Genomic DNA, 17,433 nt, shown 5'->3' on the forward strand with positions numbered 1-17,433 from the left:
GATTTGGACAGTCTGGATGGATGTAATTTTGGATCCCACGGTTCAGTGATGCGGACCATTGATCTAGTGGAGCCAACCGCTGATGGACCATTACCTAAAAATCTCGAGAGAAGAATCCTAACCATTCAACGTCCTATAAATAGACGGTCAAGAATAGAAATACAATAATAGTCCTCATCCCAAAAAAAAAAAACATGATTGGTGGCCAGGATCTTCCAATCTGGCCAAACTTCCAGCACACTCCGTTCACACAATAGAAGAATGGATTGGATTACTAAACAGTGGGCCCCACCAATGCAAGCTTCAAATCAGGCCATACTTTGCATGTCCTCGGGCCAAGGACCGGAGAGTCTGACTGAAATCCGGTGCCATGTGACGTTTATCCGGTACGAAACTTCAAGGCATGGTAGTATATACTATATGATAGGGAAGCCAGCGGCCAGTGCGGCTTGAAGCGCGTAGAGACTTGCTATACACGCCTGCACACGTGCCATCATCTCACACGTGTGTGATGTCCAAGCACTTCATGATGTGGGTCACACTTTTTAGATATTCGTGCTTAGAAATTGCAACCTCAGGTGGGCCAAACCAATGGGAACATGCCAATAGTGTATACTGGCCCACCTGTGGAGTCTTAGGTCCTGATTTTTAGGCCAGAATACCAACTCATCTCGCTTGCATAAAAAGACGATCGGATCTCAGCAGACATTGGCATGCGCGTTCGCGGGAGCGGATTAGATGTTTCCCGGGTAACACCTTAGTGGGTGTTACTCTAACCGTGTGGGGGCTACCTTGATGTTTTTTTTGAATATCCAAGCCGTCCATATGTTTTTAAGTATTCTTTTAGACGCAAAATCAAAAATTGAGAACATAAAAATATCATGTGGACCACACCACTAGAAAGAGTGATGAATGAATATTAAAAACTTTTGTGGGCCACAAAAGATTTTTATCAATCTAATATCTGTATTTTCCCTTCATCGGGGTCTTCTTGACATTATCAACAGGTTTGATGTCAAATAAATGTTACAAAAGCATTACGATGGGCCCTTTGGAATTTTTAATGGTGAGGTACTCAATAACCACTTTTTCCAGTAGTGTGGTCCTCTTGAGATTTAGATCTGCTTAATTTTTTGGACCGCATTCTAAGATGGCATGGAGAAACGGATGGACGGCGTGGATATACAATATAACATCAAAGTAGACCTCACGGTAAGGGTAACACCTAATCCGCTCCCAGCGTTCGCGGGTAGATGGGCAGGCTTTGCACGCATGTGGGCTGAGCAAGGATGAGAAAGGACAGTGGACCCACCTCATGTCTTCAACGTTGAAACTCATTCTTATTTTTTTCCATGTTTTTGCTTCTCAGAGTATCCTATCGTAGTTGACATTTTCATGTTACATAAGGAACTGTAAGATCCTGATGCATAGAACGTGAATAGTGTCCTGACGCGCTAGTTTCTACATTTAGAGCCCATGGTTCCATGATCTGATCCATTGATCTGAAGTAACTCGGAAAGGATAGTTGGTATCTAAAAATATGCAAGATATTATGATTGTGACCCTTGGATTAGTAGCCTAAAAATAAACAACAATTCGAAGTAAAAGTTATAGATGGAATACATGGGTTGATCCTATACGTAAATGCTTTTTGGGTATTATCTATCCATGTGTGTCCCATCTCGTCAACAGTCTGGATCTCCAAAACATGGTCCCCACTTGTGCAAAACAGATGCATCAAGACCAAGTAATTCTTCAATGCATGTATGTATTATATGGGGTCAGAGAGATGAGATAGATATGCACTGTCCTTTGAATTTCTATATACAAAGTCAAAAACAGGAGGAGGCTGCTTCTATAAGATGGCATGTGCTACAAAAATGGCAAGAAATGAAATGAAAGGAAGAGAAGAAGAGAAGAATAAGATCATGTCAATGGAAGTTATGCAGAAGAGATCTGTTGTTGGTGGTGGTGGTGGTGGTGGTGGTTGTGGTAAAGAAGAGAAAAGGGTTGAATGCAATGCCAATGAAGATGTGAGTGGGGAGATTGAGATTGGAAAGGTACGTCTCTCTCTCTCTCTCTCTCTCTCTCTCTCTCTCTCTCTCTCTCTCTCTCTCATTTTTATTATTATCTTCACTTTCTTTGAGGAGCTTTGGGTGTTGGGTTTGGATTGTTTTCTTTTAGTCTTTTGAGATTTCGTAAGGATTTGAATTCTCGGTTTTCTTTGAAGGAAAAAATGGTTTTCTTACCCATGGAGGAACGCAGTTTCTTGAAATTCTATGGGTATTCTACTTTTTTTTTTTTTCTTTTCTTTTATGGACTTTAAAAGTACTAGAAGTGGGTTTGAATATTAGATTAGAGTCACTGAGTTCCATCAAGAAAGTCTTATCTTTCATTGATGAATGATGCGGTATTATCGAAATTTCTATTGGTTTTAAGGGATTTGTTTTAAGATATTTGGGAGGATTATTGGAATTTCCGATATTGATGTGAGCCTTGTGGAGTTTGAATGTTCTTATATCCTTAAGCAATAAGAAGGCAGGCTTATTGATATGATATTGAATTTTGTCAAATAATCGTTCTTTTAATTTTCGTTCGTTGTAGGTTGGACACGGAAGATCCGCCCAAGAGGATGATAGTTCGAAGCCGTCTTCACCTAACCAGATAGATTCATCCATTAGCAAACAGGTAAAAAAACCATCAGCTTACAGTAATAAGAAACATTACAAATTAACCTTTTCATCTCAAATTTTGGAGTTTGCCTTTTGGATTTGGTTCGAATTGCCAAAATTTCAACTAAATTAATATAGTTTTGTTGTCAAAGGATCTAATCCACCATACAGCTTGACCACCCCCAACAAATTTCGTTTGTATCTAGAATTTTTTTAAAATTTATTCAATGAGAATTTATGGGCGTTATTTTCAACATAAACACAATTCCCAACACCATTTTCTCATCCTAATTACCTCTAAATGAAAACTACCAATTACTATGTTTTTCGAATCTATTTTGTTAATAAGTCGCAATTTATTTGTAATAATTGGTATTGAATTGAACTGTACAAAAATAGGAACATTTGTAGAGGTGAAATAAAATTGTATGCTATACAAATAAAATACCTTTCTAGTTCCTATTTTTTGTTTTAAAATGAAATACTACTTCAATTTTGGATTGATTTAGCTTCATGGTTATCTCTTTATAATTTTCTTTAGTGTGATTTACAACTCATTCAGACATCCATACAGGTGGCAACTAAGATCATGATTGAAAGATCGTCAACAGATGGTAATTCAAGACCATCTGCATCAAACCAAAAGGAGTCCACAACAAAGGTAAGAAACATTGGATTCATCAATATTGGATCAAAATATTTCATCAATATTGGATCAAAATTACGAATTTGAATCCATATTAATCTTTACATATCTCAATTTGCTGCTCATTGAGTCAGATTCATTGGGCATTTTAGATATTTAACCCATTACATGATCTTTATAAAATCCAACCAATCACCGCCTAATGTAATCACTAACCATGTGCTCAAGAACTCATGTAATCGCGCACACGCGCGCACACACACACACACAAAATAAAATATAAAATAAAAAGATTGGAAAGTGATCTAGTGCGTCCAAAGGCACATAATTTTTGGACCTCCATATCATGTATATAAACATTGCACATGTGTATGATGATCCAAACCATGCATCCCATGTGTCCGCCATTGATCCAACTATCCTAACCATGTGATAGAAGAAGATTTTATTTTATTTTTCCTCACCAAATGTGAGCATGATTCTGTTGATTATATTTTGGTGTCCATTTGTAAGCCACCCATTAAAGAGTTAAGATCATCCGAACAGTGTGATCTTCGTTCCATAGACCATTCGTCTTTGGACCGACTGAATGAGTGGTTATGCTAATGTCTACCATGCATGGGGCAATGAAGTGGAAGCATGGTACCTCCCCATGCCTCCAGAGCCATTTGATCAGCTCCAATTGCAGAATTTCAAGCTCTTCTAATGGAAATTAATGGAGAATCTACATAGAAATGATTCAGAATAATTTGCAACATCTTCTTTTATTTAATTGTTCATGGTTTACTGGTGCAGGAGGATCAGCTTGAATCCACGAAAGCTGAAATGGGTGAGGTGAGAGAAGAAAATGAAAGATTGAAGACAATTTTAGCACGGATCGTGAAGGATTATCAGTCTCTCCAAATGCAATTCTACGACATTCTTCAACAAGAACAAGCTAAGAAATCCACAGAAACAACATCCAGTGATCAAGAAATTGAAGAATCCGAGCTTGTTTCTCTTAGCCTTGGAACCAATTCAAGTGGGCACAAGAAGGAAGAGAAGATGAGCAATTCTAGCAAAGGTAAAGAGGATGAACAAATGAAAGAAGGCCTGACTCTTGGATTAGACTGCAAATTTGAAGAACCAAACAGCGGCCCAGTCGAACATCCATCAAATCCAAGCCCTGAAAATAGCTTCGAGGAACCCAAGGAAGAGGACGTGGGAGAGGTGTGGCCACCAAGTAAAATCCTCAAGACTTTGAGAAGTGGAGAAGATGAAGCTTCACAACAGGCCCATGTGAAGAAAGCTAGGGTTTCTGTGCGTGCAAGATGTGAAGCTCCAACGGTTCGTATTACCCCTTTTATAAATTAATCATACTATTTCTTGATTAGGGTGTGTTTGGGTGTACCAAATTTCATGAAATATCATGAATTTTGCACCAAGTTAGACTGATAAATCATGATATTAGTTGCAACCAAATGCACCATTAGTAAAACAATGATATTGTACTATCATATGTTGTATAATTCAAATATTCCATTTGAAGAGATTCAATCAATCCAACATTTGTGTTTTCTTGAAATCTAAAACCAATTGAAATGATCCAATCAAAACATTGTAGAGATATATTCTTCTAAGCAGCAAAAATTCAGATTAATAGAAAAATTATGCATTTCTTTTACAGATGAATGATGGATGCCAATGGAGAAAATATGGGCAGAAAATCGCGAAAGGGAATCCATGCCCACGGGCATATTATCGTTGCACAGTTGCACCAGGGTGCCCAGTAAGGAAGCAGGTAAACATCTCATTTTCTTTATTTTCATAGTTGGAGTTAAATTTCAATGATCGGAAACTCCGCAGCGGGCAGTAATGTCCACTTCCAGCACATATCCCAATCTGTCATGTGTGCGCTACGTACTAACCCCAAAATGTGGGCCAAACCATGATGAGTGGGACCAATCAATGGTCCGATCCAATGTGCACATGTGGCCCACTTGATGAGTACAACAGCATAATTTTTGAACAAGCTGATCTTCAAGGTGGAACCCACATTGTGTGCTTGATTGGATGGTTACTAAAACCTACCAAAATAATTCAATTTAATCTTGAGTTTTAATTATTAATTTTCTTTTCATCTTCTTTAAATTCAGGTGCAAAGATGTGCAGATGACATGTCGATCTTGATCACTACCTATGAAGGGACCCACAACCACCCTCTTCCAGTTTCAGCCACTGCCATGGCTTCCACAACCTCCGCTGCAGCATGCATGCTCATGTCAGGTTCATCTAGTTCCCGACAGGCCATCGGAACCTCCACCTCTGCTGACCTACATGGACTAAACTTCAGTCTCTCTGATAATTCGAGATCAAGGGCGCCATTCTACTTTCCCAATCCTTCGATCTCATCGTCGCCTTCATACCCTACAATCACACTGGACCTCACCTCACCTCCACCATCCACAGCCCCACCTTCACAATTCAACAGGTTCTCAACAACCTTCTCCTCCACTCCAAGATATTCTCCCACAAGCTTCAGCTTCTCTTCATCAGAATCCAACAGCACCCTACCAACATCTTGGGCTAATGGCTATCTGAGCTATGGGACCCAGCCATACAAACAAACCCAAATCGGGCCGTTGAATCTGGGAAGGCAACCACAAGAGCACTTCTACCAATCTTACCTGCAAAAGAACAACACGAGCCCACCTCAACAATCGATGGTGGAGACAATCGCGGCCGCGACTAAGGTGATCACAGCCGATCCAAGTTTCAGGTCAGCATTGGCCGCTGCAATCACGTCAATCGTTGGGGGAAGTGGGGCCCATGGAAACCAAGGTGGGGGAGAGAATTTTGGCCAGAATTTGAAGTGGGGGGAGCCATTTCAAGCAATATCTCCCTATCCATCTTCTTCAAATGGAAATGGATGTGGACCCAGCTACTTGAATAGATCTTCTTCTACTGCTGCTGCTGCTACAACTACTTCAAATACTCAGCAAGGGAACTTCATGTTCCTACCACCTGCATTGCCATTGTCCTCCTCCAAGAGTGCATCAGCATCTACGGCTGACAATAGGGACCACAACAACTGATGAGCCTCTCAAGTATTGGATTTTAAATGGCCATGTTTGGCTGCCCCTTTTATTGTATTTTGGGTCATTGAATCTCATACAAGGGTGATGGATTCTTTTATCATAATGTTTTTGGGACACCACAAAAGAAATGTAATATAGGATGGTAGATGGATAGGTCACCATGTGAATAACGATATATATTTGATGGTTAGATGAGGGTCTTTATATATATATATATATAAGGTTGTACTTTGTTATAGCACACGTGCTGACCTGACAAGTTTGTGAGACATTCAGGCCAAAAAGATCAGGATGGTCCACTCATCAGCTCGGTCTACACTCTAGGAAGAGAACGGACGGTTTTAAAGAGTTCTCCAACGGTCCACTTTCAATGAGCACGTACGTGTGGTTGGACCATGGATTGGTCCACGGTGACAATTTGTATGGTAATCTTTACAATGGGGCCAGCTTATGCACCGGTCGGATTTTCCACACACGTACCGAGTTGGCATGTGTGTTGCGTAACGGTACGTGTGGACGTGCATGTGCATGAGGGAGAAGGGGGACTTGTAGACTCGATCGACCCCATCTACCCGAGAAAGCGAGACTCGCCTATAATAAATAAATAAATAAATAAAACAAGCATGGTTGGGCTCAATTTTGGTAGGTCCCACCATGAAGATCATCTGTCTTGAAAATCAGGATTATCCATTCATTAGGTGGGCCACACATGCATGTTGAGTCAGATCATCATCCATCCATTGTTACAATGGTGTATCTGATAAGTGAACCGTCCTAACTTTTGTGCCAGGTGTTGTTCATGGTTGGGCCCACTTTTTTCACGGATTGCATGTCATACAGAAATGATACATTGGCGAGAAAGATGGGGATGTATCCTAAGTTAGCATGCAGCTGGATGTAGATGATTGATTAGTTCTTACTGTGATGAGGGTTTTTTTCCAGCGTGACCACCGTGTGGAGGAGCTACGTGCGCATTCACTGGACTTTTTCTCCATCCAGACCGTCCGAGAAACAGTTCACCTCTAGAATAAGACGTGGTCCAAATTTCACACGGATCAGAAGCCGTAAACTTGTTAATGATTGACTTTTTTTTATCCACATCTAATGTCAAAGGCCAGGCGATTGCTTGAATAGTCAACAAGCACGGATGATCTAATAGGTGTGATTTCGGCCAGACGGTCCATGCAAGAGGTGGCCTATAAAGTGAACGGTCCAGATTTATTTGCATAGCCCATTGACGTTTATAGCATGATGCATTGCACTGCCAGTATATAGTGCGCCTCATCTCTGCTACATAAACCGTACGTGTGCTCCTCGATCGAGACCACTGGATCGATGGCATTCCTCCTCAATGAGAAACCTTTGCCAGTGCAAAAGCTAATCCACGTGAAGGGACTGGAATTGTAATCTAGATACTAATAATATGAAGTTGAGAGAGAGAGAGAGAGACAGAGAGGACAAGGGGACTTATGGTAATCTGGATACTAATAATATGAACTTGGAAAGAGAAAGAGAGGGCGAGGGGTAAAGGCCGGCGGCTTCGGTGGATCCCTGTATACATCAAGGTGGGTGGACCCCTTGTTATATATATATATATATATATATATATATATATATATATATATATAAGAAAGGTATTTCTTTAATAGGCCAAAAAACTGGATGTACATCCTACAATGCTTTGGATGCCATTCGAGCCGCACCCGCTACAAAGAGATCAAGGCGGCCTATCGTAAGGGGTCACATAACCAACCACCTATGTACAAATAAACCTGAAAAGAGGAATTTAAATATTTCAGCTTTCTCGAGAGTTTGAAATATCTCTTGCTTTTGAGTTGTGTGTTTAATCTCACATCGAATTTATGCACTAAAGTCCTTTTTTTATATATATATCAAAAATGGGGCTTGAGCCACATTCAGGAAGTATGTGAATTTGGTCTTATAGAGGCTATGCTAATAATTCGAATTTATGTCATTGACCACATACGCGCACACCAAGTTGAGCCTAGCCCCAAGTCTATGCCTGTGTCCGTGTGCGATGGGCCGAGAAGCGAATGTGTGTGTACTCGTGCAGGTGTGTGTATGGTTACTCATGAAATTTTATTTTGTGTGATAGTGTACTCGCACTTGCGCTTTTTCATTTTGAAACAGAGAGATGTAGCTAATTGGTTGGTCGTGCCTACTGGGTTTAAATTTAACATATCAAAACCCTTTCAAAATGGTGCTTAATGCAGCACTTTGGAGTCTATATAAGGACTTCCATTTCATTTTAAATTTTATGAAAAATCTTTCTACTCCCCTGTGGAAAACTCTCCCTTTCCCTTTTCTATTTTATGAGCTTGTCTCTGAGTTAACTTAACACTTTCGAGTTAAATTGCCGGTGGTTCAAGCCCGTGTACAATGAGTGCACTGTTTGGACCAGGTTGTGGTCATTGTATCATGGAGGTCGATTGCTCTGAAAACCCGTTGTACTTGGGACATTGTCCAATGGGAGCAAATTCAATTTAAAGTCAAGTAACTTATGCCGCGCCTCGACTCAACTCTATAAGTCTTTTATCTAATTTTTTTTTAAAATTTTTAATTTTTAATATTCTCTTTGATTCAACCAAATATATTCCAACACCCCTAACTGCATGCCCACCATGATATATGCCACTACATCCACACCATCCATCTTTATTGAAAGATCATTTTAGGGCATGATAAAAAAAAAATGAAACAGATCCAAATCTCAACAGGTTGAATGGCAAATAAGCATTTCAGTGGAATACATGAAGTTTTAAATGGTGAGGATTCAATCATGATTGTTTCCTGTGGTGTGGCCTACCTAAGATTTGGGTTAGCTTCATTTTTAGAATGGTGTCCTACATTGAGATTTCAAAATGGTTGGACCGTGTGGATTCAAGGCACATACATCACTGTGAGCCCCATGATCAAGGAGGGGTGTAATCTACAAAGTCGCACCTAGTTTTGCACGGAAAAACATGTGTAATCGAATGCAGATTGCATAGTGTGACACTGACCTCTAGAGGTGGGCAGGATCCAACTCGACCAAACCGGTCGGATCCGATCCGACCCGAACCGAAAGCCAGGGTCAGGTCGGATGGAGTAGACTAGAGGTGGGCATCGAGTCGAATTGAACCAGATTGGGTCCAACTCGACTTGGTCTGAAATTTTCAATGAACTGACCCGAACTCGATCCGATCTGGGACTGAGTCCGAGTCATTTGACTCGATCCAATCCATTCAACTACTAGCCTGACCCGAACCGAGTCCGACTCGGTCAGGGAAACCGAGTCGGATTGGGTTGGGTACGATTCGGAATGAGTCGTCTGTTTTATTTTTATTTTTTAAAAATTTTAAAAAATAATAATAAATATATATGATTTTCACCATTAAAAAATTCGTAGGGCCCACCATAACGTTTATTTTCCATCCAATCTGTTAATAAGGTCACAACTACATGGAAAAAGAGAGAAAAAAATTCATATTGATCTAAAAATTCTATGACCCCTAAAAGAGTTTCAATGGTAGATGTTCAACCCCCCACTTCTTTTTGCAATGTGGTTCACTTGATCTTTAGATCTGTCTTATTTTTTGGCTCAAGCCTTAAGACGAGCCCACCAAATGGATGGATGGTTTGGATATAACACATACCTCATGGGACCCATAAAACTTGCTGACGTCAATGCACCAGCTGGTGCATGGTACACTTGCTCATCCACTTCTTCACGTCTCAAAGTGTTAGGAGTTAGAAATCAAAATCGGTGCTCGAGGCGCCAGCTGAGACTTGAGAGGACTAAGGAGATGGATTGGCTACTCCCCCTAACACCAGCCAATGGCTGGTGATCGATGCTCTGTGGACCCCACCATGATGTATTTATTTCATTCATGCCATCCATCTATTTTTCTAGATCATTTTATGGTATTAAAAAAAAAATGAGGTATGTCCCAATCTCAAATGGACAACATTATAGGAAACAGTGTTGAATGAACGTTATGCTGATCAAATCGGACGGATTGGATTGGATCCCAGATTTGATCGGATCGGTCCGGATTGGCCATTGATCCGAACTTGACTCAATGTACGCTCGGATTTGGGTGGGCTTACTTAATCCGACCTGATCCTGACCTTCGAATAGTATCGGGTCAGATTATGCCTAGCTTTAGAGTAGATCCATTCAGATCCGATGCCAAACTGAGTCGAGTTTGAGTCATGTAACAACTCAATCCGTTCCGATCCAGTTGGATCCGATTTGATCCAGATCGGAATCGGGTAGTATAAAGTCAGATTTTACTTTTTCTTTTACCTTTACCCTTCTTCTACCCGAACCCTAACCCTACCCGAATCAGTGCCACTAGATGAACTTATGCTGCACCGATGCCCAAGCCGACTTCCTCTCCTTCCCTCCTCTCTCCTGATTTCCCTCATCTCCTTCTTTCTCTCCTCCTTTCTCTCCTGATTTTTCTCATGTTTCCTTCCTAACACCAGAGTCTCTACATCGGCTTGCCTCAGCACAGTCCGAATCCACCGGACAGACTCAACTTGATCTGACTCGGTTTCCCTAATCGAGTCGGACTCATTTCAGGTCAGGCCAACAAGGAATCGGTTCGGATCGAGTCAACCCTGCTAGACTCGGTCTCGAATCAGATCGAGTTCTGGTCAGGTACTTGTAAAAATTGGATCGAGTCGAGTTGGACCTAATCTGGTCCAACTCGACTCAATGCCCACCTCTGCTGACCTCCCTAGTGTGTTGATGTGGCAAACTACTCTAGCCCCAACGTATTGTATGTGTTATATCCACACCGTCCATCCATTTTACAAGACCATTTTAGGGCATTAACCCAAAAATAGGCAGATTCAAAGCTCAAGTGGACCACACCACATATAGTAGTGAGAACAATGAGGCCCACCATTGAAACCTTCATATGGCCACCATGATTTTTATTTTATTTTATTTTTGCCATCCAACCTGTTCAGGAGGTCTTGAGGACAAGGATGAAGTGAAAATACAAATATCAGCTTAATCAAAAGCTTCTCTCGCCCCAAGAAGTTTTCAACGGTAGGCCTCATTGTCCCCCATGCTTTGCGGTGTGGTCCACTCATGATCTAGATGTGCCTCATATTTTTCCCATGATCTCAAAAAATGGATGAACGGTGTGGATATAACACATACATTATGGTGGGCCCATAGCAGTTTGCCATGTCAACACACCACAGAGGTAGGTAGTGTGTGGCACTCCACACATTTCACTTCTCAGATTCAGCTGGAACACGTGAGAAGGAACTTGGAGAGCTTTTGCGAAGACCATCTTGGAGAGCTTTTGTGAGAAGGAACTTGGAGAGCTTTTGTGAGATAAGGGCCTTTTGCAAAGACATGTCTGGGAGATTCCAGCGGCACAGGGATAAGGGCCTTTTACGAAGACCATCTTCCCCATCTCCGACAAGACAAACAATATCTAAAGTCTCAACCTCTAAGTTGTTTCTTCCAAAATCTGCTGCTACAGGTTTCTCTCCGGATGACGGTTTTTCCCTATTCGTAGGGAACATCACTTTCAACACTTCTTCTCTTGATCTATAAAATATTTTCGATAAGTTTGGGAGATTATTAGACGTACACATCCCGCATTCCCTGACATCCATTTGTCACAAGGGCTTTTCATTCGTTCATTTCTGCTACGAATAAGAAGTGTGTGACGCTAAGGGATCCCTAAATAGCTGCAGAATGGATGGTCGGATCATCACAGTTCAACCAGCAAACCCTTGGCGCCCTATCAATTTCAGATCCAGATCTGCTTCCCCCCCCCCCCCCCCCAAAAAAAAATAATAATAAAATAAAAAAATCCTATGCCGATGTATTAGTAGCTCCTCAGCATAGCAGCCATCCCCGATAGGGCATGAAAATCTTGGTAGAAGCGGACCCTCTTGTGGTTAAGCATAAGCTGCAGGACCTCCAGCCGGCCATCATAGCGGATGTAGCGTCTCCCAATGTATCCATTATCCGATTGTTGGATGGCATCAGACTATCATCCTTCCCACCTTCTTCCATTGACATTGTGAGAACCTCCCCTATTTCATTTCTCATATCTTTCAAAATGAAGCAGGATCGAACTGCATTCTTGGTAGACAACAACCTTCAGTCTCAAATGGGAATATCTTCCATCTCACCCTAGACCCAGGACTTGAATCCGGCAACTACTGGAGCTTAGATTAAGATCTTTGGTATTCCAGTACACGGGTGGTTCGATTCGGTCCTGTTGGATATTGGTAACGAGTTTGGTGAAGTCATCAAGATCGATTCCCATTCCAGATCTGGAGGATTTATGATGTTCACCAAGATGAAGATAATCCCTAAACTTGGAATTGATCTCCACCAGCTAATCTACCTGCATGTGTTGAATAGAAACTTCCCTATACAAATGGAACTGGAGAAGACTTACTCTCCGTCTCAGTGCTTACTGAAGCCTCACAGCCCTCCACATAGAAGGCCCCAGAAGCTTCCCCCATCCACGAAATCTTGGGTAATGGCAACCTTTCACAAGCCTCTAATTACGTCTGAAGCTCGCACTCCAGATGCTTGAAGAAAGTCCCCAGCTAAGGAATGCTCTACCCCTGTTTGTAACAATGTCCCAGAGAATTTTCCACTTCCCCTACATCCTGTTACACATGCCTTCGTTCCCCTGGACCCATCTGTAAGACCCATATCCTAGCCCGTACAGTCCCGTATGCCTCCGCGGTCCTCCAGGGTGAATTCCGACGACCCGCGATCTGCTGTCGACATTTGCGTGCAATCCCGAGTCTTGTCTCGTGTATCAAAGTCGACTCGACTCGAGATTCGTATCCTAGCGACCGTGCCGTCGTCGCGTTTCCAATGCCGCGTCTCGCATGCCGAACCGATACCTAGGCCAGGAGATGTATGCCAGCATTTAATTCGAAGAAACGCCGCGCATCACGAATTACGAGGGAATCTCTACCACATGTCCCATCAATCAATCAATGTACAAGTCAAATACATATCCCATCACACCCATCCTTCTCTCACCCACAAGTTAACAACACCCATACCCATCCCATCCCATTCTTACCAAAAAGTCAAGGCAACCCATACATTACCATATCATATCCCTTACACCACTCCTCTCTCCCTCATTTTCTCATTTTTCATTCCAAGCAAATCCCATGAGTCCAACGACCAAACTCTCCATGAGGGAGCTAGTGTGGCCCACATCCCTACCTCCAATCTCCACCATCCAATGATCATCTCCACCGTCGAAATACATCCCTCGGAGCTCTAGGATGCGTTGATGGAAGAAGATGTCTAAGAAGATCAAAGGTGGGTGATTTTATTTATTTGATTTTTGATTTGAGGGCCCACATATGTGGGACCCATCTTGATGTATGTATTGTATCAAAGAGGGACCCATAGTGGCAGGGTCCCTCCACCAACCGATTTTTTTTCTCTCTCTCTCTATCCCTTTTGTGATGATCGTGTGGCCCACCTAATTTTTTTTGTGTTTCATCCAGTCGTCCAGCAGGGACGGTGGAACCCACTTGATGGGTGGATGTGTGGGGTGGCCCACATGCATGGACCCTACTTTGGTGTATGTAGTATACCCTCACTATCCATCTTTAACTCATGTGGTACTGCCTGTTGGGCAGATGCAACGGCAGGCCTGTTTGAACAGGAGTTTTAATACCCACTTAGTTCTTTGAGTGGGTTGGCCCACTCACGTGGACCGCACCTTGGTTATGTGCTATATCCACACCGTTCGTCAGAGGGTGCTGCTGGACATCAGTCCAGCAGCCGTGGAGCCTACATGATGTATGTGTTCATACCCACGCTGTCCAGCTGCATGCCGGGCCCACGTGATGTATGTGTGATATCCACACCGCCCAGTAGCTGGACGCTGGGACCCACCTGATGTGTCTGCACATCCACATGGTCCCACTTTCTGGACGGTGAAATCCTTTTGCACGTGTGCAGTCCACTGGACATGGGACCACTCTGATGTATATGCCTTATTCATGTAGTCCATCATTTTGGACAGTGAAGCCCACCTGTACGTGTGATTCCACACCATCCATTGCCCAGATGTGGGGCCACACCTTGATGTTTGTGTTGCATATCCAAATCGTCCATCGATTTGGCAAGCTCATCTTGAGGCTTGGGTCAAGAAAAGAAGCAAATCTAATGATCAGGTGGACCACACCGCAGAAAACAGTGTAGAGAGTGAACGTCCGCCGTTGAAACCATGGGACCCACGTGTGTGTGGACTCACGTGATGCATGCGTTGCATCAAGGCTGTCCATCTATTTTTACTCCCAGCCGTCCGTTGAATAGAGGGGCTGGACGTTTGAAACTATATTAATATAATATTAAAAGATATTTTATATATGACGTTTGAACTTATATTAATATAATATTAAAAGATAGTTTATATATATACATATATAATCGTTGTATATGTGTGGGACCCACCTCGTTGTATATCCACAGGGCCCATTTGGACGGTGTGGACCACACCATGCTACACACCCACATCTTCCAAACTGTGGAGCCCACCTGATTTTTTTATGTGTTGCATCTGTACCGTCCATTGCTGGACGATGCCATGTAAGGGTCACCATGGTGTATGGGTCTTAATCCATACCGTCCAGATGGATAGGACGGTGGGACCCACTAGAGTATGCATTTTATTCACACCGTCAAGGATCCCTGGATGGTGGAAATCCACCCTGATGTATATGTGTTCTCCACGCCCTTCAACTGATCAACCAGGCTGTCCATCATGGCCCACCTTGATTTATGTACTTTATCAGCTCCGTCCATCTGTCCAGGATGGTGGGTCTACCTTGATGATGTGTTGTATTCGCATTGTCTGTTCATTTTAATGGACGTGTGGTCCACCTTGATATATGATTTCATCCACGCCGTCTAAGGACGGGGGACCACCATGATGTATGTTTTATCCACTCTGTCCATGAGACGTGTGACCCACCTTTGATGTATGCATTATATATCCACGCCGACCATCTGGTGGGGCCCATTTGCTGTGAGGGCCCACCTGTGATGGATATACGGCCCATTAGTGCGGCCCACATGATACGACCCATTTGATGTATATGGCCCCAATGGTGCGGCCCGTTGATGCGGTCCACTTAACATATATGAGGCTCACCTTTGATGTGTTTTGTGGCCCATCCATGAGGCCCACCCTGATATATTTGAGGCCCATCTTGCAGGGTCCACCCGTTGTATATTGAGGCCCATGGGTTGCGACCCATTGTGATGTATTTGAGGCCCATGGGCAAGGCCCATTGTGATATATATTAGGCCCATGAGGCATGGCCCATTTGATGTATTCAAGGCCCAGATACATGGCCCATTTGATGCGTATGAGACCCATGTGTAGGGCCCACCTATTGTGTATTCGAGGCCTAATGGGTTATTGCCCATTGTGATGAATTTGAGGCCCATGGGCGAGGCCCGATATGATGTATGTGTGGCCGTCACGTTACATATGAATCCCTTATATGGGTCACTCTTTACGAGCAATGTTGGTTAGATGTCCACATTGATAGGCAATGATGGTTAGACGTCCTCATTGTGACCTTCCCTTAGGCCTTATTAAGCTCATTCTTATCGATTCTGATTATCGATCGATTCCGATTGTTATGACCGATTGCCGATTTCGATTGACTTGACCGATTTGCCTATTCTAATTATCGATCGATTTCGATTGTCATGACCGATTGCCGATTCCGATTGACTTGACCGATTTAGCTATTCTGATTATCGATCGATTCCGATTGTCATGACCGATTGCCGATTCCGATTGACTTGACCGATTTGCCTATTCTGATTATCGATCGATTCCGATTGTCATGACCGATTGCCAATTCCAATTGATGTGACCGATTTACCGATTCTGATTATCGATCGGTTCCGATTGTCATGACCGATTGCCGATTCCGATTGACTTTACCGATTTGCCTATTCTGATTATCGATCGATTCCGATTGTCATGACCGATTGCCGATTTCGATTGACTTGACCGATTTGCCTATTCTGATTATCGATTGATTCCGATTGTCATGACCGATTGCCGATTCCGATTGACTTAACCGATTTGCCTATTCTGATTATCGATCGATTCTGATTGTCATGACAGATTGCCGATTCCAATTGATGTGACCGATTTGCCGATTCTAATTATCGATCGGTTCCGATTGTCATGACCGATTGCCAATTCTGATTGACTTTACCGATTTGCCTATTCCGATTATCGATCGATTTCGATTGTCGTGGCCGATTATCGCGGCCGATTGCCGATTCCGATTGACGTGACCGATTTGCCGATTCTGATTATCGATTGATCCTGATTGTCATAGCCGATTGCCGATTCCGATTGACGTGACCGATCTGCCGATTCCGATTATCGATTGATTCTGATTGTTGTGACCGATTACCAACTCCGATTGACGTGACCGATTTGCCGATTCCGATTATCGATCGATCCGATTGTCGTGACCGATTTGTCGATTCTGATTATCGATTGAGCCAAATTGTCACGGCCGATTACCGATTCTGATTGACGTGAACGATTTGCCGATTCTGATTATCGATTGATTCTGATTGTCGTGACCGATTACCGACTCCGATTGACGTGACCGATTTACCGATTTCGATTATTGATCGATCCGATTGTCGTGACCGATTTGCCGATTCTGATTATCGATTGAGCCCAATTGTCATGGTCGATTGCCGATTCCGATTGACGTGACCGATTTGCCGATTCTGATTATCGATTGATCCCAATTGTCGAGGCCAAGTATCAAGGCCGACTCCGATTGTCGAGGCCGAGTTCGAGTGTCAATTTTTTTAATTGTCGAGACCTATATGGTGTATATGCGACTTGTAGTTGAGGCCCATTGTGTTGCATTTGAGGGCCAGGCGATGGAGCCCATTATGATGTATGTTAGGCCCATGAGAAAAGGCCCATTGTGATGTATTCATGGCCCATGATGCATGGCCCAT

At 42.8% G+C, this 17,433-nt stretch overlaps 1 protein-coding gene across 1 annotated transcript; it reads left to right on the forward strand.

Moving 5' to 3' along the window:
- The first annotated feature begins 1,837 nt into the window (after positions 1 to 1,837).
- LOC131255908 (WRKY transcription factor 72A-like) lies at positions 1,838 to 6,570 on the forward strand. The gene is made up of 6 exons (XM_058256889.1): positions 1,838 to 2,060; positions 2,605 to 2,688; positions 3,247 to 3,333; positions 4,114 to 4,644; positions 4,985 to 5,098; positions 5,454 to 6,570. Exons 1-6 carry the CDS (start codon positions 1,863 to 1,865, stop codon positions 6,390 to 6,392), a joined length of 1,953 nt encoding a protein of 650 aa, XP_058112872.1. The 5' UTR covers positions 1,838 to 1,862; the 3' UTR covers positions 6,393 to 6,570.
- Positions 6,571 to 17,433: the final 10,863 nt, after the last annotated feature.

Source organism: Magnolia sinica, chromosome 1 (genome assembly GCF_029962835.1).
Source record: "Magnolia sinica isolate HGM2019 chromosome 1, MsV1, whole genome shotgun sequence".
Taxonomy (NCBI): domain Eukaryota; kingdom Viridiplantae; phylum Streptophyta; class Magnoliopsida; order Magnoliales; family Magnoliaceae; genus Magnolia; species Magnolia sinica.

Bases quoted from the DNA above. Each gene is read 5' to 3' on its own strand.
- LOC131255908 (XM_058256889.1), top strand. From the start codon at position 1,863: ATGGCATGTGCTACAAAAATGGCAAGAAATGAAATGAAAGGAAGAGAA. The intron at 2,689-3,246 runs GTAAAAAAACCA...ACATCCATACAG, and splicing joins ATTCATCCATTAGCAAACAG to GTGGCAACTAAGATCATGAT. The intron at 5,099-5,453 runs GTAAACATCTCA...CTTTAAATTCAG, and splicing joins GGTGCCCAGTAAGGAAGCAG to GTGCAAAGATGTGCAGATGA.